The sequence below is a fragment of the Cheilinus undulatus genome, linkage group 8, assembly GCF_018320785.1.
Source record: "Cheilinus undulatus linkage group 8, ASM1832078v1, whole genome shotgun sequence".
In the NCBI taxonomy this organism is placed as follows: Eukaryota; Metazoa; Chordata; class Actinopteri; order Labriformes; family Labridae; genus Cheilinus; species Cheilinus undulatus.
Genome location: NC_054872.1, coordinates 27,848,523 through 27,876,196, shown reverse-complemented (window position 1 = coordinate 27,876,196; position 27,674 = coordinate 27,848,523). Strand labels below are relative to the sequence as shown.

Genomic DNA, 27,674 nt, shown 5'->3' with positions numbered 1-27,674 from the left:
AACATGCATTAAACTGCAAAATCAACAAACAGGGAGAGCCAAAGTAAGTTTCTTCCTCTGAATTAATAAAAAAAAAAACTCTTCCATTTAGACTTCTATTTAATCTAAGAGAAATATGCATACCCTCGTTATTCCAAACCACACAGTGAACAGTGTGAATAAATAATCTAAAATAACACAAAGAGTTTTATATATGAGGATATCATAAAGCTGCTGAGACATTGAAACCCTCACAGTAATATTACTCTGGTATGGTGTCTTCATGCGAGTCAATATTTGAGAGTTTGGGTAGATTTATAACGCTGAGATAGTTTCAGTGATATGTTGCCAGCTTAAGAAGCACTCAGCTAAAGGTTAAATCAGCAGACTACTCTCACTTCAGTGAGCAGCCTCACTCTGCAAGGAAGTGTGAAAGGGGCTTGAATTGCCTCTGGGACAGCCGACAGTTTTAACATAAAGAGACAAATACCCATTTAATGATTTATCTTAAAATGTTTAACATCAGAAGAAATGACACAGGCAGACACATCAGTATAAATCAGTGTTTATTTAGTGTCTTAATAATTTAAGAGTGTTGAAAAGAGGGTTTGATGCTTCTCAGGCTGCATCAACACAACCTTATAGTATTTGTAGAGATTTTAAGTCAGCTTGCTTTCCATCCTTTGACAGTTAAACTGGAGATTATAACTATCCTGGTCGTCTGCCTGTGCCAGTCTGCTTTCAAGGTGTCAGTCTAAGGCACTTGTAGCTTGATAGAGGCAACATTCCTGTGGCCTCCTCGACAGAAATTAGCAGCTCACATCAGTCTCTATGGAGACTGTACGCTCAAAGCATCATTTAAAACAAAGGCCGACAAGGTGACAAATTCATACTCTCCCATTGAATCAAGGCTGCAAAGATCGCAGACAGCTATGCGGTGAAGCTAGTTATACTCTCACTATCCAGTCTGTGTTAGAGTCCCACGGGTGTTGACAGAGGTTAATCTGTAGCAGTCCCTCTGTGGAAGTCACTGGCAATGACATGAGGCAGATATGGTGAGAACGTCTGTTCCAGTCCTGGTGCTGATTTGGGTTACGATGCAGCAGATCCGCCCTGTTTCTCTTTGTAGACCCGGAGAATGGCCTCACAGACAAACTGGAACTGACTCTGAAACACAAAGAGCAGAGTGTCATTAACTGTAGAAAATGCTGCTGCTGTTTTTTTTTAAGGCATTACAGGATAAAATCTATAGTTATTCTTTTAATATTAGTTCATGAAAGGAACACATCAGCAAAGAATTGATCAAACGAACACAAGCTCACTGTGAAAACAAAAGCTGAAGGAGCTCTACAAAAGTAGCAAGCCCCCTTATTTTCATTAGATAGTGCATTTCTTTGTCACAAATAAAATTATCAATAACGTTTGTACTGAGTCAAACCTACACGAAGTATACTCAGTAACTTATTATATCAAATAATACACTGCTTTAATTACTGTACCAAAATCCACATTTTAAATCAGGTTTCAAGAAACATAAGCTTCTCTTAATAAAGTCTACAGCCATTCTAGCAGCTCTGTGATGTTCCAAAGCTTAAATGTGCAATAAGCTAAAAGCTAGATTAAGCATGCTAATGTGCTCATGCTGCACAGCTACCATGCTGCAACCATCTGAGTTCAGCATTTTTGCATGTTTACAGTTGCTCACTTTAAGTTTACTTGAGATGCAAAAGTACTTTATAGATATTTGCAAGGCAAAAACACAGAATAACACCAGGCTCATTCTTAAACATATGAAGGTTTGTCCTCTGTGTCTGCTTTCCATTCCTACTAGAGACACAAACACGAGAGGAAACCTGAGGAAGCTCTCCATCAGCACAAAAACATCAGAGAGAAAAAGCCTGTGGGGACTGGATCTCCTTTCAAAATAAGGGTGATGTTGGTGTTGTAGTGGCCTATGAAGCAGGCTGCTGACTGGAGAGCTGCCATGTTCCCAGCACTACCTCTTTCAAGGCAATGAGTAACGCTTCTCTCTTCCTCGACTGATAAGACTGAGCGGCCGCAAAGCGTGTCTTCCAGACCTCAGCTTTCCACCGTCTGTAAATTAATGAAGGTTAAATAGGACTAGACCCATCGTATGCCAAAAAGAGTGACACTGACCTCTAAAAAGTAAATTCTACCTGAGTTTGTTAAAGTATGCCTCTTTGAAATCCTCTGTACGGTACTGTTTGAGAAGACAAATGCTGATATCTCTCCTTTCCTTTTTTTTTTTTAAGATTTATTTTTGGCCTTTATTAGATAGGACAGTGGATAGAGTTGGAAACAGGGAGGAGAGTGGGGAGAGACATGCAGGAGATAGTGCCACGGGCCGGACTCGGACCTGGGTTGCCTGTGTACATGGTGCGCGCCTTAACCACTCGACTACCAGCGCGCCTCTCCTTTCCTTTATTAAAACTAAGTGTTCTTTAATTTCTTACTATAAGGGATACAAGATATTGGATTTCTTTCCAATAGCTGATATACTGTATATAACATCTTTTGCTTAGGTGTCCCTTGTGCAAAGACAGGCTAAGTCAAGCGGAGCTGAGAGAGATCACGGTCTCCTCAATGATGTAAGTGTAATGACTTGCGCAGTCTGACTAAGTCAGACTGCCATTGGTATTCACAGCCTTTCACAATGCATAGTGGGATACAAAACAATGTGGTGGATAGCATTAGCAACTTGCAGCAGAAATGATAAAATAATTGATTAAAATTTGATTAAAAAACATGTTCAATATCAGAGTTAATGGCGTGGATTAAATCTTTTAAGACCCCAGAAAGTCTCTCATGTTCCAGGCTCACTAGAAAAGCCTCTGTAAGGGCTATGAAGGCATAGATAGCGTCACTGGAACGGCACTACAGAGGCCTTCCAGAGGAAAAGAAACGATGTGGCTACTATTTAGAAACTATCTGTAACCTGTGCCTCTTCTTGTTGTATATGACAACGTTGGTCTCACAGAGTTAATTGATTTCCAGGGCTTAGTAATACCATGACTTCATCATATTTTTCTATCATACTTCAGAGTGAGATTGTATTCACTTGCAAATGAAGCAAAAACCTTTTTAGAAGAGCCCAATGTCCTTAAATTTTAACTTGTAACCACCAAAATCCATCTTCTTCTGTATCTATCTTTTATGTGCAGGTATCCCTAGAAGATTGAGGAATTTCCCTCAAGGACCTCCTGAGATATCACATTCAAAATGAGATGCAGGTGTGCATAAATAGGCTGGGGACACTAAACCAGAAATCACAGTAGCTGTGGGCAGGCCTTTTACCTGTACAATGGCTACATCTGTAAAAACAACTAACTTTGATAAAACAGTCACTGAAGCTGGAATTTTAATCATGAATCATTGCTCTGCGTCTCTGTACCGTGGTCTGAACCATCATGGCTCTCTGGTCTCTCAGTGTTTTGACGATGTCCAGTGGAAACACAGGGCGACGCTCGTCCAGCAGATTAAGTCCCGTTTCCATGGTGATAAGAACACCTGTTCGCCCAATTCCAGCGCTAAAAAAGTGATTCAAGTAAAGATTGAGTGCATAGTAGAGGCAGGTCAAGTTCATGTCGGCAGTGTTCAAACGAGATTGTGCAGTTGTGTGTTTTGTGTGAGTGTAAGTTACCTGCAGTGTACCATTAGTGGTTCTTCACCTCTCCTCCTCTCCCTCACTGAGCTGATGAACAGCAGGAAATCTGAAGGATCATCGGGTACGCCGTGGTCCGGCCACGCGACATACTGCAGGTGTGTGACTGCACGTTCTTCACCCAGCTAACACACACACAAAACACACAAAGGCAGACAATCAAAGAGATTTAAAGCATTGCATAACGTGTATTTAAAATGAAAGGCATGTAACCCACATGAGACTCAGCGCTGCAGGCTCAAACAGACAACATTCAGTATGTGATCTTACAAAAACCCAGAGCTGAAAACAGAGCAAGTGAGCACAACAAAGCTGCACGTGACATTCCTCGTAGGTGACACTGAGGTAAGGAGGTAAAGAGGAACACAGTGAGATGAAAACCAAAAAACAGGTGCAGTGTAGAGAGGATAGACCAGAGCTAAAAAAAAAAAAAAAGTGAAGGCAGGAGGAATGGCTGAGTTTAGAGTTTAGACTGGTCATGTGGCCTGTGACTCCATGCAGGGATTAACTCGCTCCGCCAAAAGAAGAACAGATGGGCTCACATAGTAGAAACTGTGTATGCATGTGTGTGTGCAGCATGACTTCATGCCTCCTTGAGCACTAGATGTTTATTTACCTGTTCAACACGTGAAAAAACAGCTTCTTTAAGGTAAGTGTTTACTGTGTCAAACACCCTGAAAGAATGACACCTAACCGCACCTAACACACTTTCACATATGCATCTGCTGCCAAAATGATTTGTTAATAAAAAAATGTGCACATCCACCCACACACCAAACCTCCCACGCGGAAGTGACCGTGTGTTGGCTGCAGATAGTTTTCTGCCCGGGGTGAGCTCTGTTGTGTGACATATGGCACAGACGTGGTACATGTCACTGCAAACATACAACAGAAAAGCTCTGTGTTGTGTGGTCATGCTCGAGATTTCTCGTCTTCCATGTGGATGACTTCGTTAGAAGGGGCCAAATTTTTTCATAATTGATTATTCTGCCAACATTTCCCCCTGTCCAAAAATAGTCTGGCCAATTAAGGATGAGTGATCAGAGCCAAGAGTGATGTCAGGGTCTGTTTTTGTTCTCAACAAAACTTTCAAATCCTTAAACCTCTTTTAAAAGGTGCATTGCATGCATTTAGAAATAGGTTCTTGGCAGATGACGTCACACAGCAGCAGCAGACTCACTCTGTGTGTGTGTGTGGTGGCGGTAGGGATTTTCTGCTTTTTCCAAGTTAGTAAAAATAAAACATTATACATTCAGATGACTAAATACCAATTTAGAAAAGTCTACTTATAAATATCATGCTCAATTTTCACTAAGTTTGTTTGGCTAAAAACCACAAGGCTAAATATTACACACTGCAACTTTAATGAGAACATTTAGAGGTAAGGCAGCACATTTTACTTTTGAAAAGCTTCAGTGAGTATTAAATATTTAAAATTATTCCGTTATCAAATAAATTTCCTACTGGTAAACTCATCACTGCAGCTGTTTGCTGTCATGTCTTACCTGTGTATGTGTCAAAGTGAACTGTCGCGTCACGTACGCCAGGTTGCACTCCTCTGAGTGACACTTCACTTGCATGCACCCATAGTCCTTCACTTCTGGCGGATGTGGCCAGTACTGGTGGCATTTGGTCTGCAAGTGAATGACATCAGCAAATAAATTGCTTTAGATCAGACACGAGTCATCAGTCAGGATACAATTTACTGCCTGTGCTGCATCGGCTGTGCTCAACCCTCATGAAATCAACTCATATTCAGCAGCCTGGCAGGTTCAAGACGGCTGTCTGAAGAACAAAAGCAATACATCAGAAGCAGGATGTGAAATGATTTTATGTGTGTAATTTTGTGTGATTGTGGGTGAGATCCTGAAGCAGAGAGAGACTTGAGGTGCTTGGCTATCAACAGGAAAATGCTCAATTAATGAAAGCATCTTGTAACCAAGCAACTGAGACAGAGACATATTCATTCAACAAGACCTTGATATCTCTCTGTCTCTGACGATGTGTTTTCATCCTGAGACTATCTCGCTGGCATCCTGCTCACACTTCAAATTTAGCATCTCCCTCCTCTCTGAAACCCTGTAATTACTCACAACTGTTACAATTTATAGTTGATGTGTGCACACCACCACAGAACTTTGTTATTACAGTAATAATCCACCAAAAAGGAGCAGCTTGTCATGATGAGCACACAGTGCTGCAGTAATCCCTGTGTAAATGAACTGCTGATCTTTAGCTGAAATGTTTCTTCAACTTAGCTTCTTCCTGCATTAATGTGGCTGTTTACTGCATATCTACTGTGTGTATGAACATGCAGAAGTATGTATACCCGTCCCCTCTCTGTCAGAGTTGTTAGCATGATGATTGTATGTGTCTGCTGTTCCCAAACCGTCTGCCAAAAGTGAGTACAGGTCTGTGGTAATGGACCCTGAGCTGCAACATAACGTAAACACACACCAGACTCTGGGGGCGCCACCTAAGAGACAGACAAATAAACACAGACAAATGCACACGCACAAACACACAGAGGATGAGTTTACATGAAAATGTTGGACAGGAACACGTCACAGAGTATGGTTTGTATCAGTGATGCACACCGTGATGTGGCTGGCATTGATGTAGTCCTCTTGGCCCTTCAGTACCACTCTGGTGGCATCGTCTGAAAGGAGAGCGGGACGTCATTGTGTGTGAGGGTCATAACACAACCGCAGGCACCACCAATTAAATTTCATGAGATGCCACAGCAGTGAGCTCCACATCAAGATTAGAAAGGCAGCACAGAGCTGGGATAGTAGGGGGGAGCAGGTAGGGCGCAGACACGGATACTGTCAGAATATGAAGCACTTACAGGGTAAAACATCCTTATAACGATTCTTGTCCATGTTTTCAGGGAGACGGGCACAGCTTAGAGACAGACCAGGCTTCCTCCTGTATAAATTCTATAAATTGTAAACAAAAAATGCATACATGCAAGTAAACACACAAACAGAAACTACTGCATCTTTCTTTCATATTGTCAAGAGTCCCAGTGAAGATTAGAGCCAACATCCGTCCCAATATCAGAATTTAAAAAGGCCTGTTATGATCCACAAAGAAACACTACCAAGGACAAACAGAATCCTGCTTAAAATAAAGACACTTTCTTTACACTTAAAAGCTTTCAAATACCCTCTCACTGTTAAGCTCCTGTTTGAATCTAATACCTCAAAGTGGAAGCAAAGTGTGCCTGACTGTATGCCTCTCTCCAGCTGTCTCATGGATTCCTCCAGTGTCGTGACCCGCTCCAACTGGCCAGACGTGGGGGACTTGTCTCCCTGTGATTGGCCAGTAAGCGTGAGGGCGGGAGGCAACTGCAAAAAGGGCGCCACCCGACCAGGACCTAGAATACAAGGACAGTGCAAGGATGTGATAAATATTCATAGAAAACTTGACAAGACAATGAGCACTCTTGAACCACTCTCAGCTTCAGCAGTTTTATCTCCGTCTCAGACAAAAACACAAACCTTTACGTCTGATAAGCAAGGCCAGCTCTCTGGAGTGCGACTCTCTGCTGGCTCTTATGAACATGACGACCTGGTCATGTGTGTGTTCAGAAATGTCTCGACCGTTGATGAGCACCACTAGGTCTCCCTCCAGGAGTTTGGGCTCACTTCGTCCCGCCTACAACAACAAAGGCTGATATTAAAACTAATACACCAATTCATGATAGAGTTCAAACAACCATCACTGGCTTACTGAAAACCAGCCTCGGTGTGTACTTGATCAATGAGAACTGAAGCCTGGCTCACACTACAAGATAATTGTGCAGAATTTTCCGTCTGTACCCCCCCCCCCCCCCCCAACAACCAAAGTCAGCAAAGACCTGATTATCGAGGCTCTAAAGATTATCCTGGCAGACTATTCTAGCATGTGAGGGCTGAGAAATTTGATAAAACAATCTAATTGAGATATTTTTTCAATAGTCCTATAGCAACACAAAGTGCTTTTAAAAAGAATTCACCCCCATGAATTTTAATATAATAATTTTGCTTTTTTGGCAAAAAAGTTACAAAAAAACCTCTTAAATGTCATTGGGATTGTAGTATAAAGACACCTGCATCTGGGAGGTCCAGAAAAGATCAAAAAGACCAAAATGGTGTTTTTTTTGGCCATCAGCCAAGGTGCTATGTGCAGACACCAAACACTGCACATCACCACAAACACACCATCCACACTGTGAAGCACAGTGGTGGCAGTATCATACTGTGAAGATGCTTCTCAGCAGCTGGCTCTAGAAGGTGGAGGGTAAAATCAATGTGGACAAATACAGGAAAATCCTGGACAATCTGATTCAGTCTGCAAGAGAACTACAGCTTGGGAAAAGATTTTTTTTCCAGTAAGATAATGTCCCAAAACATAAAATGCAAGCTACACAGAAATGGTTCAAAGACAACAAGGTGAATGCTCTGGAGTGGCCGAGTCAAAGCCCAGACCCCAATCCAAAAAAGGGATTGTGGCTGGACATGGCAGAGCTTGAGCAGTTTTGCAAAAAAGAATAGATTAAAATTGCAGTGTCCAGATGTGCAAACCTAACTTAGACTTATCTTCACAGACTCAGTGCTGTGATTGGAACCAAAGGTGCATCTACTAAATACTGACTTGAAGGGGGTGAATATTTATGCAGTCACTTATTTTACGTTACTTACTTTTATATGATTGGCATTACTTTGTAGAAATCTGATTTCACATTGGCATTAAAAAGTTGTTTTGGTAACTTTTAAAAAAAGCAAAATGACACTGACCATGTTTGATTTATAAAATCAATAAAAGGGTAAAACATCCAAGAGGGTGAATACTATTTATAGTAACTGTAAAACTTACCACAATCAAACTGACAAGGGAGGAAGCTGGGCCAAAACTGCAACTAATGGGTGTAGCAGGTAGCTAACTACTAACCACATTTGGTGTGTTAACTCATAAATAATGTTTGACTGTGCAAGATTTGGAGCCTTGAGAGTGGAGACTCTTGATAGTTGGAGAATGAACCTGTTATTGTGTTGTGTGCTGTGTTGGTTATCTTATTACAGTCACTATAAGAACAAAACAGTTAAATGTTATATGTCATCCTGAGTTGCATCTCTTAAACTAAACATTGGTTTAGAATTTAAAAATCTTTCAGTGTGTGCCAAGCTTAATAAATAACAAGGAGTTGCAGTTATTCGAACTGAGGTTAGAGTAATTGAGATAGAATGTGAGCATTATACATTATTTTTGACAACAGTAAAATGCCTCAATAAGAAGGTATCTAGGTTGAAAAACAGGAGGTAATAAATGAGAAGTTTTGCTTCTGTTTTGTGTATTTTTTAATAACCATTTCAAACCTGTTTTTTTTTGTTGTTGTGTTTTTCAATTTAAAAAAATTAGACCATTAAACAGATGAAGAATTGTGTTTTGGTAATTATTGTCTAGTTTTTGACCACTTTTCTGAACAAAATCTGATTTTTGCTACATTAAGGCTCAATCCCATTTCCACCCCTTAGCCCTTATCTTAGCCCTTCCCCTTGATTTGCTCGTTGACGTCAGGGGAAGAGGTATTCCAATTCTCTCTTGAATCAAGGGCTATGGCTAAGGGCTACACAGCCCTTGTAACGAAGATTTTTCAGGACCACACTTGAAATCAAGGGGTATGATGTTTTTCGCACCATGCACTGCGTTCACTTGCGACTACAAAGGAGGCATGTAAATGTAAGAATATTTTTAGCATTTATAAATAATGATTAAAAAATACAACAGTTGTGTTTTCTCATACATTCAATCTTTAGCTACTAGGGATGGGAGTTAATGGTATTTTCGGTATGAACACGTGTAAACCAGGGCCATTAACTGTATAAATAAATGGAGAAGATCAACACCGAGATCCAAAATATGAATGAGATGGTCGAAGCTTTACTGTCACATGCACTGTTTATCGGCAATGTCTGATGATGAACAGAAATCAATTGGTGTCTCATTTCTTAAGGGAAGGTTTTCACCCCTACCCCTTACCACTCTGTTTCAAGGGGCAAGGAGAAGAGGTAGATGAGGGGAAGAGCCAAGTGGTAGAAATGAGATGAGAGACGGACTGTGTCTGCCTAGGTTTTTCTTCCTCAATCCAGGTTTATGTGTAGCATGTCAACGTGTTTGTGTGCACGAGAGGCTGGCAAAGAATAGTAGTAACTGTGCTTTAAACGAGGAGGAAAGTGAAAAAAAAGAGCTTTTGATAAATCCATACTGCTGAAGAAAACTGTCTCACAGTGTTCAGCAAACTCAAAAACACTTTAAAATAGAAAAGTTTTTTGCTGTTGTGAGCCTTCACATACAATTCTGAGCTACCAAACTACTACTACTACTTGTTCAAGTTAAAAAAATAATGGTAATCAAAGCAACAAAGGCATCTTTGATTTGCATGGGAGAAACTTACAGATACTTTGGCTCTCGGTTTGTGTAAATAATTATAGAAACCTGGTTTAAACGGGGTATCTAAAATCTGCTGCTGCTCATCACTATATTAGAATTATTATTCTTCCAAGAACCTACTTCATCCTCTTACTTAGAGGTTGTTCAGTCTGTGTATTATCATATATTTCTTTTGGCTTAGTATCTAAATTGATTTTTAAGGCATAAATTTGTGCTCCTCCTTTAAACTCTAAGTCATCAAACAAACTTTTTTGGTATACTTCCAATGACCATAAGTGGCTTATGTCTTATTTATGTCTTATCTGTAAAATTATCAACTATTCCTATTCTCTCCAATCAAAAGTCTAAATACATAAGACATTATTTTTTTTTCTAATAAAATGGTGGCTCTTTCTGTAAAATGACATGATCATTTGTGAAGTAAGATAGTTGCAATTACATTTTCTGTCAAGCTGTCAACCATTTTTCTGACTAATTCATACAAGTCTATATAAGTTCAGTTCAAGCTGCGTCATATTGATCTATCAGTCTACACTGTGCTTCCATTTCATCACACAATCATTGAGACACAACCTGGAGACACCAGACGTTCAAAACCACTATAACATCAGCGTCTGTTCTTACCGGAGAGTCAGGTTTAACATGGGATATAGCTAGAGGCATCTTCTGATCCACCCCACCCTGACAGGAGTTAGGAAATAAAATGGAGCAACAGATGAAGAGGAGGAGTGACACAAACATAACACAAAATACATGCAACACTTTGATTTGTGGTGAGACACTGAGAGGGGTGGAAAAGCGAGAGACCCACTTTCACATTGAAGCCAAACTTGCCCTCATGATCAGGCGTAATACAAACTAGCATCAAGTCACCGTCGCCTAGGGCACCCTGTGGGGACACAAAAGCTCAAAATTAGCTCGTATACACACACACCTGGACAAATATTTAATAAGTAATAAACCTATTTAGAGTTAATAATGAAATAACAGACCTTGTCATAAATTTGTGGGCTGTGGTCACCGCCCTCCTCTTCTATACTTTCATCAGTGTGCAACAGAGAATCGTCTGGTCCATGGCTGTAAGTGACAGAGAAGACAAAAGATGGATCAAAGAAATACATTTAACTCTCATTGCTGATTAAAAAAAAAAGGAAAATCCCAAAAGGGAAAAAATCCAAGAAAAAAGGGTCTGTACCAGAATTAGCAACTGGTTAATTTCCCTCTTTAGTCCCTGGGAAGGACAACTGTGGTTTCCAAAAATAACCGATTAAGAAACATCAGGGCCAAATGATTCAGGGAAAGCACTGAATGTCTTTTTATCTGCGGTGATCACCATGTTGTGTTTGTATAAATAATAATTTCACATTTTGTCCTTAAAAACATCAAGATTCTAATCTATCCGGTGGATTTACGAGGCGGATTTATCAGCATTTCTTTTCAAATTAACAATCTTTGTTTGGGGATAACTGTCACAGACAAATATAGCAAAAACATCAAAGACGAAAATCCCCAGCTCCTACAGTCACATGTTGATGTGTCCTTGGGCAAGACACTTAACCCCAATTTGCTCTCAATGCTACATCAGTGGTGTAAGAATGTGTATATGAATGGAGTAAACTAACAGTCTACAGTGCCCATAAAAAGTATTCACCCTCTTGGATGTTTTACCCTTTTACTGATTTTATAAATCAATCATGGTCAATGTCATTTGGCTTTTTTGACCAAAAAAATTCCCAAAAACCTTTCTAATTTTAAAGTGAAAACAGTTTTCTACAAAGTAATGCCAATTAAACAAAAATATGCAAGGTAAAATTTGTGACTGCATAAATATTCACCCACTTCAAGTCAGTACTTGGTGGATGTAGCTCTGGCTGTAATCACAGCACTGTGTCTGTGTGGACAGGCTTGCACATCTGGACGCTACAATTTTACTCCATTCTTCTTTGCTAAACTGCTCAAGCTCTGACAGGTGTCATGGGGATCAGGCGTGAACGGCCCTTATCAAGTCAAGCCACAAATCCTCAACGGGATTGAGGTCTGGGCTTTGACTCGGTAACTCCAGAACATTCACCTTGTTGTCTTTAAAGCATTCTTGTTTAGCTTTCATTGAATGTTTGGGTCATTGTCTAGCTGGAAAAAAAATCTTTTCACAAGCTGTAGTTACATTGCAGACTAAATAAGATTGCCCTACAAGATTTTCTTGTATTTTGCTGCATTGATTTTACCCTCCACCTTTACAAGCCTTCCAGGACCTGCTGCCAAGAAGCATCGCCACGGCATGATGCTGCCACTGCCGTTCTTCACAGTGTGGATGGTGTGTTTGTGGTGACATGCAGTGTATGGTGTCTGCTGTCTGATGGCAAAAAAAGCACCATTTTGGTCTCATCAAACCAAAGAACTTTATCCCACTTAATAACAGAGTCTCCAACATGCCTTTTTTAAACTCTAGTAAAAATTTAATATGGGTTTTCTTCAACAGTGGCTTTCTCTTTGCCACTATCCCATAATTCTTTGACTGGTGAATAACCCGGACAACAGTTGATGAATGTAGAGCCTCTCCCATCTCAGCTACTGAAGCTTGTAACTCCTTCAGAGTAGTCAAAGGTGTCTGGGTGGCCTCTCCCACCAGTCTCCTCCTTGCACAGTCACTCAGTTTGTGAGGACGGCCTGACCTAGGCAGATTTACCTATGTGCCATATTCCTTCCATTATTTTACGATGGATTTAACTGAACTCCAGGTGCTGTTCAGTGCTCCAGATTTTTTTGCATTCATCCCCTGACTTAAACTTTTATATCGCAATCGAAGTTCGTGGGTTTAATCCCAGCTCCTCCAGTCACGTGTCAATGTGTCCTGCTTCGTGGGTGGTACATACATGGGTATGGATGCGTATGAATAGGATAAGCTGATACTGATGGCCAATCTCCATAGCATCAGTGTATGAATGTTGAGAGAATGGGTGTGAATGGGTAGGTGCGGTCTGTGGTGTATAAGTCCTTGAGTATTCAGACAACTAGTAAAGCACTATACAACCTCAAGTCCATTTACCATTCAATAAAGTTGGAGGCAACAGCCATCACATTAGCTACCTAAAAAATTTTCCTGTAATATGTTAATAAGCTTTATATACAAATGCACAAATCAAAATTTAAAAACATAAATTAAAAACTTTCTTCCCTAACATCTATCATGCCACTTAAATCTTCTGAAATAACAAAGGGTTTCAAAGAAGTAGAGATATATTTCTCCTGTGACTGGTACTACTAACTTGTGTGGTGAACAGTCTCCTTCACTGTCCTTGCTGCTGCTCACAGACGCCCTGTACGTGTAAAAAACATCCTCTCCCTCTGACATGTCTTTCAGGTCACTGCTCAATTCAACCGAGGATGGGCGAGGTTTACGGATGCCGTGGCGAACCCGAGGACTTCGCCTGCCAAAAAGAAAAAAACAGCAGACAGGACAATTTAGATCAAAACCAAGTTTTACCAAAAGACAGGAGGAAACTATACCTAAGAGAGGAAACAGAACTACAGATTCTATATGAACTAGGTGCAGCAGGGTTTTTTTTTTTCTCTTCCTTTGTTTGGGTTGACCCTTCAGGTCATACCAGTTAGGGGTGGATGGGGGCGATCTGGATGGCAGACTCTTCGTTTCGAGATGCTCTGATGAAACTGACCTCCGCAGGACTGGGTTCCAAACCATCCCTCCCACCACTCTCTGGCACACTGCACCACTGCAAATAACAGGTATAAATGTAAATGACTCTGTAGTCATGCTTAAAACAAACATGTGGCTATAAAAGTCCATGCACAGATTCACCTCTCAGTTTTACTGTTGCCAAGGCCCAGGTGTTGGGTGATCAACTTTCTGTAGGATTGAACTGTGTTGTTGTTTTGTCTGGGGCTCCTGGCAGTTCGGCTGGAGCAAAAGAAGGAGTGATGGTCCACACAGGACCTCCACAGGTTTTTGCATGTTTTGGGACAGGGCAGAAGGAGGGACACCTCACAGTCCTGGGTCTCCCCCTGCAATATATACAGTTAAGTTTCTCCTAATGCTTTATAACTAAATAATTCAAGGTCAAATGTCTGTTATGTAATTAATGCATTATCAGGTAATCTGGAGAGGCATCTTTTAATACATATCATATTCACACCTATGAGTCAGGTTTATGTTGAGCCTGAACTCAACATTAGCTGTAAATATACCAGTGGTCATTAAATAGCTATTACAAAACCTTGAGTGGATTATTCAGTGCATTTTTTAGCAAAAAACCAAAATAGTTTGTAGACACTCACATGTTTTCTTTTAAGATGAATAACAAAACGCTTCCTCTTAAAAGAAATCTTTATGATGTTCCCCCTGCATGCAGAGAATGCAACTTGTTAAGGGCACCAGAAGATACAGGAAACAAGCATCTAAGATGTAATTAGAAACATCATCACTCACCAGGGGAAGAAACTGGAGCAAATCATATTACAGAACACGGCAACACCGCTGGAGGCCAAACCCACCATCAGAGGGGCATTATTTGGGTCCTAAGAGAGTAAAATGAACCAAATAATGACTTAAATATGATCATGTTAAACTAGAAGATGGAACAATGAAATTAAAGTTTAATTGTGGGAGTACCATGGCAGCATGCAGCTCCACTCCATACAAATCCAGCGTTCGTGCTGTGTTGAGGAAACACAGCTCTGCCTCGCTCTGCTTCAGCCCCCTGAGAGTACACACACAATCTCACATGCAACAACTGACTGCACAACAAACCAGTTGCTTTCACAGTGGGACTCCGTGTAACAAACTGTCTGACTTACTTGTGCTGTGGATGCAGATCCTCCACTTTAGAGAGAAAGTCTTCATCCTGCTGAGGAATGAAGTGGCACTTAGAGAGGTAGCCAGGAAGGCGGGACGGACAGTGATCCCCCATCTCAGCTGTAGGTGATTGACAGACACACTGAGCATCCACATATTGACATCTGCTGAGAGCATCCTCATCAGGGATGATTACTCGCTGTTATTTTTAAGTCATTAACTATGTCTTTTTCCAGAACGAGTTAGGACTTACATTGCACAGCATAAGAGGCCAACACTACAGCTGCACTAAGAGGGCACTGCAACCTGCAATCAGACTCCATGATTATACATTGAAATGGATAAATATAATCTGTATTCAAGCAGCCGGGTGCTAGAATCCATGTTTGCATTTTACCCACCGCCCTTCTCTAATGTCACTCCTGATCTGGAGGAAGTAGAGGTGCCTGTGTGGAAAAGACAAGAGGAACTTCACAAATTCAAGCCAAGCCAAGGTGGGCGTTTGAAACTGTCCCCAAACCATATAATTATAACTTCAGGGGTCTTCAAAGTGATGCACACTGGCTAAAAAGACTTATCTTATTTACATACATAAGGAGAGAGGGATCAATCAATCTTTATTTGTATAGAACTTTTCATACAAAACAATGTAGCACAAAGTGCTTTATGCACAAACAAAATTTAAAAAAAAAAAGAAAAATACATCCCTCCACCCTACCCCATCCCCCCCTCCCCAGCCCTTTCCCCACCCCATCCCTGTCCACCCAATAATCCAGACACAGTATTGGCAAGTATATAAAACAGCGCATTGAGTAGTCAGACGACTTGAAAAGAACTATACAAGCTCAAATCCATTTACCAAGTCCATTTTATATCATGAGCAATGGATTCAGTAAGAGCAGGAACACACAGAGGAATCGCCATCTTAAAATTCAAAATGAGGAAACACTGGAGGTAAGGTTAAAATCTAAAAACAAAGTAACATAAAATGAAATCAGTAATTAGGCTGACTGTTCTATTTAGGTGCAGAAGAAACACCTCTGTAGTTTTGGTTTTCATCCCTTTATTTAGAGACAGAACAATGGAAAGAGTCAGAAACAGAGACGAGAGAGTGGGGTTTGACATGCAGGGAAGGTGGAACAGGTTGGACTTCAACCTGGGGTACATGGGACACAACCTTAGCCCATCTGCCCCCCTTAAGTATAATAATGTTGACTTCAACTGAATTCAATTGTTTTCAAAGGGAAAAATTAACTATGTTAAAGACTAAAGGGCCTGAAAGGAAGCGAAGTCACTTGCTGTATTGACAACACTATATCCCAATACAACTCTTACCCCTACCACACAGCCCTACCCATGCATTTTGCACTTTCATGTGTAGAGGTAGGGTGTCTTAGTGCCAGAGATCCATGGCCTTTAACACACTAATATGCCAGAGGAACACTCCAAACCAAGTGTTATGGGAAATCTATCAGAATTAGACAAAAGAAGTGTACAAATGCCAAGTCTGAAGACAGGGTATTAGAAATGTCCAGTAATGCTGTCGCATCTCTTTACATAAATGTAATCAACAACTACTGATTGTGTGCCAAGGTCTTAAACAGTTATCTTGTTTAATAGAGGAATATTTCATCACTAGCCCTTGCAACTCTGTTCAAAGAAGCATGATGGCACATGGAGACAAGGTGTAGGGTTAGGGGATAAGGTTAGGGGTCATTATTAGAAATGGTTACAAGGTTGAACTGCTTTGCTTAAAGGAACCTTGTGCAATTTTCATAGAAATGAATGTATCCAATGGTGCATCCCAAGCCTTTATACATGCATAACTTGTATTGGTGATTTTTTTTTTGCATTGTCAATAAGTCACCCTACAACAATCACACTAAAATCTGTCAAAAAATAAATACATGAACAATATTAATAATTAACTTTAGAAAAAAACATCTGCATTTAAATACTTGCATGTCTAGCAGAGAATACACTGAAGTTGATGATATGGAACCACTGGCAACCAGGCAAGTTGTTCCACACTGAACTCATCAAACCATGTCTTATAGTCCATGCTCCGTGCACTGGGGAACAGTCAAGTTGGAATAAAAAACGACGTTCCCCGAATTGTTGCCACAAAGTTGGAAGCATAGCATTGCCCTTCACTGGAGATAAGGGACCTAGATCAAACATCCCCATACCATTATCCCTCCTCCACCAAACTTCACAGTTGTCACAGTGCAGTCAGTAGGGGTGGGAATCACTAGTAGCCCCTCGATATGATATTATCATGATACTTGGGTCACGATTCGATATTATTGCAATTTTAAACATTTTGCAATACTGTGAGTATTGGGATACCATATATTTAGATATATTGCGATCAATACCATTTTTTAACTGTTTAGCTGATTTAGGATTAGACTTGCCCTCAATTTTATCGTATTTCCGCAGTATTTAATTTTTTGTAGCACTCCTCGCTAACCTCATGTGTCATGTCCATCTTATTCGTGCCCTGCTTGCATTCCTAATGTCCTTCCCCTGACGCTGCCATGTTTGTTATAGTAACTTCCTCCTGCTCTGTAACCGTCCCCTCTGCCGACTTCACTGGACAAACAATTGTCCTAACAATTGATTTCATTTTTCCATTATCATAGGCTTCAGTTCATATTAGCAACTAATTTGAAAAAAATCGATTCTTGGTGGACAAGACGATATATCACCAGACAAAATATCGCGATACTATGCTGAATCGATTTTTTATCCCACCCCTAGCAGTCAGGCAGGTAAAGTTGTCCTGGCGTCCGCCAAACCTAGACTCAACCACCTGACTGCCAAACAGAGAACCATGATTTGTCAGTCCACAGAACAAATTTCCACTGCTCCACAGTCCAGTGTCAGTATGCTTTACACCACTCCATGGAACGCTTAGCTTTGGACTTGGGGATGTGAGGCTTGCCTGCTTTTGGCCTTGGAAACCCATTTCCATGAAGCTCCCACAGCACAGTTTTTGTGCTTACATTGATGCCAGTGGAAGTCCAGAGCTCTTCAGCTATGGAATCAGCAGAGTGTTATCGACTTTTTATGCACCATACGCCTTAGCAGCTGTGGACCCCACTCTGTGATTTTATATGGTCTTTTACTTGTGGATGATGCTACTTGCTGTTGTTCCTAAATACTTTCACTTTTTACAAATGTTTGCAAATACAGATTGCATCGCTAGGTGCTTGATTTTATACACCTGTGGCAACAGGTCTGATTGAACCACCATAACTAACAGATGTTGCCAAATACTTTTGGTCCTATAGTGTATTTCCACATCTACAATATAGACCACCTCATAACTTTCAGCATACATTATTATCCTCTGATTACCGAAGAACTGTACTAGCTCTAATAATCCTCTGCTCCATCCATAAACTTTGTGGTTTCGAGCAAAATGTTAAAAAATAAACCAAAATGACTGACATGAAATCAGGAGCCTACATTTGTGTCCCTCTATAAATTGTTATGTCAGTTATGATCTCCTGACAGACAGCAAGCATCAATAGGCTAAACAATACTGACAGATTAACACCATAAAGACTGTCTTTATAAGCATGATAGTTTCAGCTCATTACACCTCTGTTCTCAAGTATAGCCCCCGATGACTGCTAGCACAGCTACTCACTCTTAACCTTATTTAGCTTTAAAGAACAGCTTCCACTGTTATAAAAACACAGCTTTCCATATAAAACTAACCCAGAAATAAGCTGAAGTTTAAAAGTTGCCAAAAGAATGTCAAAGATTAATAGGACAATAACCATTAAAACATATTTTTTTCCCGTTATCCAAGTGAAAAAGGACCTTTCTGTGTCAAACAACTTCCTCTGATCAACATCTGGGGAAATATCACTGCTATAGAAACCCTCATAACTGAGAAGCACGTACAGTTACCTTGTCTGTTCATGCTGCAGGGAGTTGGGATCAGAGATGAAGAATCGCACTCTGAAGTTCAGATAAAAGGGAGAAATAAGACCTGCAAAGAGATGTCATCTTGTCAGAAATGACATGCATCTAGGGTTGCAAATTCACCTTATTCATCTACATGACCTCTTAAAAAAGTGTGTTTGTGAGGAGATTCTAAGTACAGACAGTGAAATCTCATGAGGGTACCTTTTATCTGCTTCTTTAAGGGTTTCTCAGGCTCCAACCATCTCTGAGGGAGAGATAGAGAAAGAGATTCATTAAGTGTAAACGTTAACTGGGGCAAAAAAAAAAAAAAGTATTTATGTAAGCATACCCTGTGGTTATCATCTAAAACAGCAATCAGCAAGTGAAATACATTACAATCTCAGCCCAAATGTGCAGCAGACAAACAGCGAGCTCACAGGAGAGTGTGTGTTGGCTGTGATCGAGGCGATGGCTGTGCTGGATTCTCTGATCTGCAGACTGAAGAGCTGCCTCTCTTGCAGGCCCAGGTGGTCACAAACTTGGTCCAACAGAACCACACCTTCATCCTGCTTCTGAAAGATGGAAACAACAAACAACTCTAATATCAGCCAAACTTTGAGCGACATCTAATAGTGGATTATCTGTTCAACTAAAGATCCTAGGCGATATGAATGGAGATATTTTTAAGAAATTTGTGGGTTTCACTGTGCTAATTCCACAAATTCTACATTGTTATAGATCTAAAAAAAACTGTATTAGTTATAAATATATTCAGGTAATTATATGATTTCAAAAAGACCATCTGCTGCAGTACTCTCTGTAGTATTCATTGTTTAATTAATCTTTTAAAGGGGGAAACTGCAGCACACCTGCATTTCCCCCATTTTCTTTCCACTTTCTGTTACCGGAAGCATGTGAACATCACAAGAGGACCATGTTTACCATAAACTGCAGTGTACAGGGTGTTCTCTCATGTCTATTTTGATGTATCGGGACAAAAAAAAATCCAAGAGACAATCCCTTTCTCCTGGACGGAGACAAACAATAAACCTTAGCTTACAGAGGAGAAACACAGCAGCCATAAAGTAGAAAGTAATGAAGAGTTTATTACTGGAATCCCTCTGCAGGTTACAACCACAGTGCTCTCCCTGTTCTCCCACTGTTCACATAAAGATGCTGCACAGCCACTGTCCTGAAAGCAATACTGTGATTGCCTTTCTGCATGTGCATGTGTGCATTCCTGTCAGTATGTGTGAGTATAAACTGTAGTGCCCTCAGTAAGTGTAACAAGCTCCATGCAAACTGCAGGAGGTGCATGTCTTTGAAACTCAAGGTCACAGTATTCATTAAAGACGTGGATCAATGGGAATGAGAAAGATTAGTTGTGGCTACATCATACAGAGACACTGCAATCATTAGCAGAGAACAGAGACTGATAGGTGCAACATACGATCTTCTCATACACAACAGGAAATACAGTGTGCGTGTGTTTGTGTTTATATGAGTGTGTGCCACGCACGCTGACTCTGAAGGTCTCGATTGTGCCGTCCAGCAGCTGAACTAGGCAGAGCAGGTCCGGTTTTGGCATGTCTGTTACCACGGTAACTCTGCCTCCCTCTCAAGATAAACACCCTGCCCTCAGATCGTCACCGAGAGGAGACCTGGAAGCACACACACGACACACACAACCACAAAACAGTGTCAGATGTTTCCAGGCTGTTGTCTTCAAATGAAAGCACCTCCCTTAGGATGACATTGTGTGGTGAGTAATATATGTGCTGGATGGAGCATCAGGCTGCAGTGAGTAATGCACTGTGAATGCAGAGGAGTGACTCTATGTGTGTGTGTGTGTGTGTAATTTCTTATTATTTGGCCTGGGTCTGAACATGTCCCTTCCCTCTCCCTGCCTCTCTCCCTCTGAGTCTCACTCCTCCTTTCAGGCAGCTGAATGATAAGAATGTTAAACATTTTCAGAGTTGAGCACGCCCATCCACAGAACTAAAAACTGATCTCAGAACAGCTGCTGGAAGCAATGCACTTAGTATGAACACAAACACGCATGCACTACTTAAGCGTGCATGCACGGATGCGCTCAAAGCCAATCACGCAGTGTGTATGTGCTTATTTATGCATGCAAGTGTGTGAACTTACATGTGTCCTGTCGTGGCTTCCAGGTAAAGATTAATGGATCCAGGTCGGCCTGTCTACCACACTGTTTTCTGAAAGGACACACAGCGTTTGAGTTAATGTTTGAACACAGTGACACACTTTGAATACGTTAAAACAAAACTGGTCCCAATGTGAAGGCTTGTTTTCCATAATAACCTCCAAATAGGAAAACTTTTATGCTACATGTAAACGTAGATTTATAATGATGCAGTGACTAGAAACTCAGTGGGTGTTTTGCATCTCGCATCTATTTCTGTAACATGTAAAGATGAGGAAATACATTTTATTAGCTTTATGACGCTTTTAAACAAGGATTTTTTCCTCCGCAGCATTAATACCCAGGTTATGAGACAACACCTAGCATAACTGCTATAAATGTACTGCTTCTACATCTCCACAACATACAAATAAGTAAACTGGGCCCATCAGGGTGTTTCAGGCCCATATCTTTTGTTTTTTGACTCACTCACTGTGACGATAATGAACTCTGCTGTGACCCCGCTGCACTTTGAGCCTCACCGCGAATAAGGAACCTGTTGACAACCTGAAGTCTTGCTACAGCTACACCCAAGAGGAAGAACCTTCCGCGGGCAAACTTTCCTCAAAACACCGCGGTCCTCGTAACAACAACTTGGCCAAGAGAGTGTTTTCTGTTTTTGGGAAGAGCATGTCAAAAAGACTTTAAGTAAATATGTGTATACCTCAGTGTTCCCTCTTCAGAGACGGTTCATACTCCTCAAAGTGTCCTCAGTGAAAACCTCAGCACGGGGCGCGTCGGAAGAGCCAGGTATAGTTAGGTAAATATCCGGGACAAGTTTCTCATCCCTGGCTGCGCTGACTCCGCGCGGCCCCGCCCCTTTCGCCGGGCGCGCTCCCCGTGGGATGCGCGCTCAAGGTGGCGTGCTTGCGCAAAACAGAGTAAATAAAGTCGTTACAAAGCAAAACAAAATCAACACCTCACAGTAGCCCTACATTTAATCGGAATGCCATTGTTTGTCTGTAATTGACTTAAAATAAAATTAGTTCATAAGTAAAATAAGTTAATTTAAAACACAGATGGAGTAGAACTATATATTACACAACCATTTAACTCTTTATAGGGCACTTATTGAAATACTTGGAAATTCAAAATGTAGGCCTAAGAATATTATTAGACTCATTCACTTTGTCACTTATGGATTTCTTTTCATTATGACGATGAAAAAACCAAGGTCAACGAAGTGACAATATATATTAACTTGCCCATTTATTGTTAAAAAAAATCCATCAAGTGTATACATATTCAAATGTTAATAATGGAAAAATAAACGCAAATAAAAGTAAAGTGAGTAATTGCTTACACATTTCAAATTCATTTGAATATAAAATACATATTTTGTTAACATAATCTTTATTTGGTACATTATGAAACCGTACGGAGGAATATTTTTTGCTGTAATTATGTTATTTTTGTATTTTTTTTCTTAATCAAAATGAGAATAACAATGAAGTTCCCTTCAGTACAACATTCAACATCCAACTTCCAATGTTTGTCAAAATACTCGCAATCAGATATATATTTTTTTAAATTATCAAGCCCTAGTTTAATCCATTTAATAACGTGTTGGTTATTACATAGGGGGATTTTTTTATCGTTGTTGAAAAACCAATATGATAAGAAACTTAAGAAATAAACATATACTAAATCACAATCACAATGCTGGACAAAAACACAGAAGGATTAATTTCCCCAAATATTTCAGCCATAGTCAGGGACATCAGAGGTTGTCTTTAGATTTTGTTCCTATTGGAGGGAAGAGGCGACTTGGTTTAGAATACTGTATAAGAAATGGTGGTGCCACCAGTTTTATCTTATAATTCTAACAGGAGACCTCAAAAATATTGAATAACTTGTGAATTTTAAAAGCGATGAGGCTCAAAATAAAAATGAAAAAATGATTTAAGTCATTTAAGTATAATAAAACTGTTATCCTGTTGTAAAACTGACTAACACCACACATACTTCACTCTTTTCGACACTTATTTTTCCTTATAATTCCATCAGAAAGGCTAAGAAATCACAAAGCATGGAAATAAAAACTGAAATAAACCACATAAGTATGGTAAAATTGTTATAAGGTTACAAAACAGATGAGAAATTACACATATTTTGTTATTACTAACTTGAAAAGGTATATTAAGTTCATAAACTTTACCATTGTATCGTTTATTATACTTGAGCCAACATAAACTATACTGTAGAGTACTATTATATTACGTCATAATGATTTATTTGTCAAGAAATGACCCTTAGTATGGTTACCAGATGACATGGCCCTATGTGGTAATAAAGACAACATTCTACAGCCCTAAACAGGCATATGTCCAAATATGGTGCCTCCCTTCTTCACACTAAAACTACAGTAGTAGTTGCAGTAATTACTAGAAATCCCACACAAACAAAACCTATTCTGACACTTAACACTACTTTTCATCTTTATAATTGTGGGTTTCATCAGTTGATTGAGATGTTTGTGTGCGGCCAGAAGAGATGTAAAACTGCATTTTGCAAGTTCTGGAGGAAATAGGAAGTTTGAGATGCTCTGGGCCACTGCTGATTGGTCAGATGGTGTAACATTTCTGTCTGTGGAGTTAGTTAATTTGCTAAAAAAAAAAAAAAAAAAAAAAAAAATCAGCAGCCATTAGTATGATTTCACTGTGAATTTCTTCATTTTCTCTCTATTCTGAAGTACAATAAGTTTACTCAATGAAATACTCCTGTTTTCAGATCAAATGAGGTTTCAGCGCAATATGAGAAGAGAAATGTTTTTATTTTCTGTTATTGTGGTCTTGTGATAGAGATACGAATGTTCTACTGACAAAAATCCGATGTCAACATGCTTTACACACAAATATGCAGGAAAGAAATGTGTCAGTCTAATACAGTCCTCTGGATCACGATCACCATCTATAGGGCGAAAGGAGTACTGCAGGGCACAAAGATGAGTAATTAAATGTTCATAGGCATGCTACATCCAGATCTTTCTAGAAAGTCTTTATTTGTCTTTATTGTATTTATTTGCTAACCAGGGATTTAATCAAATCAGCTGTACATGTAAAAATACATGTTTTTAATGAGTAAGCTTGTGTGAGAGTATTTATGTAGATATAGTTTATCTAACTACAATCTACCAAAACATAACCCTTGTGTTTAATATTATGACTCATTTCTAATAATGTTTTTGTAATGTAAAGGTTAAGAACCTGTCAAAGATATAGCTTAACTAAACTTGTTTAACACCCTATTGATTTGTGTAGTTATAGTACTAAATCATAGATAAATTACCTGAATTTGATTTTCACTGAAGTAAAAAGGAAAATAAATGTATCATGTATGTATGTACATATGCCTGTATGTACAGTGCATTTTGTTTCTTATTAATCTAAACCCCATAATGACAAAGTGAAAACATTCATCCATCTTCATCCACTTGTCTGGAGCCGGGTTGCAGGGGTAACAGGCTAAGCAAGTCCACTCATTCTTCCCTTTCCCCGGCGACACTTTCCAACTCCTGCTGGGGGATCTTGAGGCGTTCCTGGATATGTAATCCCTCCAGCGCATTCTGGGTCTTCACTGGGGTCTCCTCCCAGCCTGACGTGCCCCGAATACCTCCAAGGGGAGGTGACCAGGATCCTGATCAGACACCCAAACCTCCTCAACTGGCTCCTTTCAATGCGAAGTGAAAACAGAATTTTGGAATTTTTCAGGTTTATTAAAAAGAAAAAAAAATGAAATGTTATATTGACATAAGTATTCAGACACTTTACCCTGTGCTTAGTTGAAGCACCTGTATCAGCAATTACAGCCCTGTCCTTCTAAATGTTGCAACAAGCTTTGCACATATAGATAGGGGATCTTCTGCAATTTTCCTTGCAAATCTTCTCAAGCTCATTCAGGATGGATGGGGACTCTTGGTAGACAGCCATTTCTAGGTCTCTCCAGAGAACCTAGGGTTCAAGTCAGGCCCTGGCTGGGACATTCACAGATTTGTCCCTAAGCCACTCCTCAGTTGACTTGACTGCGGGCTTAGCGTCATTGCTGTGGTCGAAGGGGAACCTTTGGCCCAGTCTGAGGTCCTGAGTGCAGCATAACAGGTTTTCAGTGAGGATATCTCTGTACTTCACTCCATTCAGCTTCCCCTCAACCCTGGCTAGTCTCCAGTCCCTGCTGCTTAAAAACACCCCCACAGCATGATGCTGCCACCACCATTATTCACTGTTGGGATGGTACTGGGCAGGTGATAAGCTGTGCCTGTTTCCTTCAGACATAACATTTAGAATTAAGGCCAAACAGTTCAGTCTTGGTTTTATCAAACCAGAGAATCTTGTCTTGCACTGAGGAGAGGTTTTCGTCAGGCCACTCTGCCATAAAGCCCAGATCCGTGGAGGGCTGCAGTAATAGCTGTCCTTCTGGAACTTTGTTCCATCGCCACAGGACTCAGTCAGAGTTACCATCTGGTTCTTGGCCACCTCTCTTACAAAGGCCGTACTCCCCTGGTTTCCCAGTTTGGCTGAGCAACCTACTTTTGGAAGAGTCAGTGCAGCAGAAATTTTCTGTGGCCTTCACTTAGATCTTTCTAACATGCACTGTCAGTTATGAGGTCTATCTATCTATCTATCTATCTATCTATCTATCTATCTATCTATCTATCTATCTATCTATCAGCTGTATGCTATTAGTTGCAAAGACTTACCAGAACTGCGTACTGCCTAAATCCTTTGCAGCTAAAGCAGGTCTGACTTAGATTGCTTTGACCTAAAATTTCCAAGGTCAACAAAAAATCTGTATGCAGCTGATATGACTCCAGATACTGAATTGCAGGAGGACAAAATCAGCCCAGAGACATTTTAAAGCAAATGCTTTTTTGAAGGATGAAGTGAGTTTGATACGTAAGAGGTTTTTTTCTTGTTTGGGCCGGTCGCTGAGTTAGCCTGTCTGCCCTGACTGGTGGGGTTTGCTCATCTCTTCACTCGGTTTCCACTCTTGAAGGTATGCTCTTACACCGATCAGCTATGTGTGTTGTGGTCAGTGTCCTTCCTCTGTCACATGCCAGCAGCAGCAAAACTGGCCTTGGCCAGTTCCCCCATGCTGTCTGAGTGACGGACAAGACTAGCAGAGGCCGGTTCACTTTGGGGTGACAGGTGGGAAGAAGAGGAGGAAGGTGGGTGGGCAGGGGGAGCTGGTTCTCACCATCTCAGTAACAGTGAAGAACCTCCCCCTGTTGCTGTCCAAGGATCAGTTTTCTGCAACATTAACCAAGACACCCTGTACTGACTCTGGCCTGAACCATGCAGCTCCAAATTTAGACCCAGAGACACAGGGACAAACTGCACCTTATGTCTCATTTATCCCATTTACACTCTCTTATGATGACTGTAATACTGGACCACTTTTATACCACTTATTTCAAGTTTACAGCAATAACTTCTGTTTGGCCTTAATTTCACTCTGCTACAGAGCCAAGTGACTTCCTCTATTGCCCATGTATCTGAATAATCAATAACTTTGTTATTGGTTGCAAAGATTTATCTTTCACCACTTTGTCTCTTTCTTCAGATTATTTTATCTGCCAATTGTGCAAGTCTAAAGAAACTTTTCTTTTCAATTTCTTATGCAATCACATTTTAATATGTGTGCTTCGATAGCAACCCCCCAACAAGACAACGTGGGCTTGATGGTGTCTATAATATTCTTGAGCACAAACTTCCATGAAAAAGTCAACCAGCCACTGTCGTTGTGACTGGAGTTTGGTCATATATCACTATCATAAAAGTGGTGGTGAGGACAGGCCCCAGTTTTCTTTTGTATGCAGAAGTCACATGAGACATGCAGAGAAACTATGTCGTCATGTGCTGGAATGCTGTCATGGAATTTACACATGTTGTATGACCCATTAACTATCCTTAGGCTCGAGAGGAAGTCATATGCTGCACAACTTAGGTCATAAAATGTATATGTACTCTGTGACTGACCCAAATAAATCTTTGCATGAAAAGTTCACTTGATGAGAACCCTGATTAATTACATCACAGAAAGAGTCACTACAGGGCAGTGATCCAATGAATACCCTGTTCCACCCTCCTCAGCGGGGACACAAGCCAATGTGCTGCATTCACTGACCAACAGATTCTTTCAAAAAGACAAGATGTGTCCTGTAGAGCAGAAGGATACACTGTAAAATTTTAATCGGTACCCTTAGGCTACTTAAAAACAACCAAAATACATAGAAGAGAGTATTTGCTGTATAGATTATTTTTGAGTGTCAGTTGTACCCATAACGGATAGCTTTAAAAAGTTTAAAATGAGAAAACGAGAACATTTTGAGGGTGACATGATTGTCAGGTGCTGCTGATAAACACGTGACAGGAGCCCTCATGATGTTTTTTGTTAAAGCCCAGTGTTTGTTCAACTCTATAAAGAGTAAATTGATCTAAGCTCCACCCAATATTTCAAATCTTGGGGGATTTGTGGGCAAAGGTTCCCATCCTGCCCCTAGGCAGAGTGTTTAAATGTTAAGTTATTTCTGGATGTTGCTTTTTGTACGGTGAGCCCCGCTGGGGTTCTTGTGCTCATGTATCTGGGGGGATTTTTGTTATTTCTGATATGAGACATATGGCACCATGGGTGAAGTTATTTAG

General features: G+C 40.4%; 1 protein-coding gene across 1 annotated transcript; it reads right to left on the bottom strand.

The window, feature by feature from the left end:
• Positions 1-315: 315 nt before the first annotated feature.
• Positions 316-21,835, bottom strand: ptpn3 (protein tyrosine phosphatase non-receptor type 3). The gene is made up of 27 exons (XM_041793446.1): positions 21,698-21,835; positions 20,979-21,046; positions 20,347-20,488; positions 19,265-19,399; positions 19,050-19,092; positions 18,831-18,912; positions 15,308-15,352; positions 15,160-15,212; positions 14,909-15,026; positions 14,724-14,811; positions 14,541-14,629; positions 14,390-14,453; positions 13,914-14,116; positions 13,702-13,827; positions 13,363-13,524; positions 11,089-11,173; positions 10,908-10,985; positions 10,721-10,777; positions 7,165-7,321; positions 6,865-7,040; positions 6,510-6,600; positions 6,259-6,320; positions 5,991-6,137; positions 5,167-5,295; positions 3,641-3,786; positions 3,392-3,527; positions 316-1,146 (listed from the first exon to the last, which is right to left on the bottom strand). The coding sequence occupies exons 3-27, from the start codon at positions 20,413-20,415 to the stop codon at positions 1,072-1,074; spliced, it is 2,616 nt and encodes an 871-aa protein (XP_041649380.1). The 5' UTR covers positions 20,416-20,488; positions 20,979-21,046; positions 21,698-21,835; the 3' UTR covers positions 316-1,071.
• Positions 21,836-27,674: the final 5,839 nt, after the last annotated feature.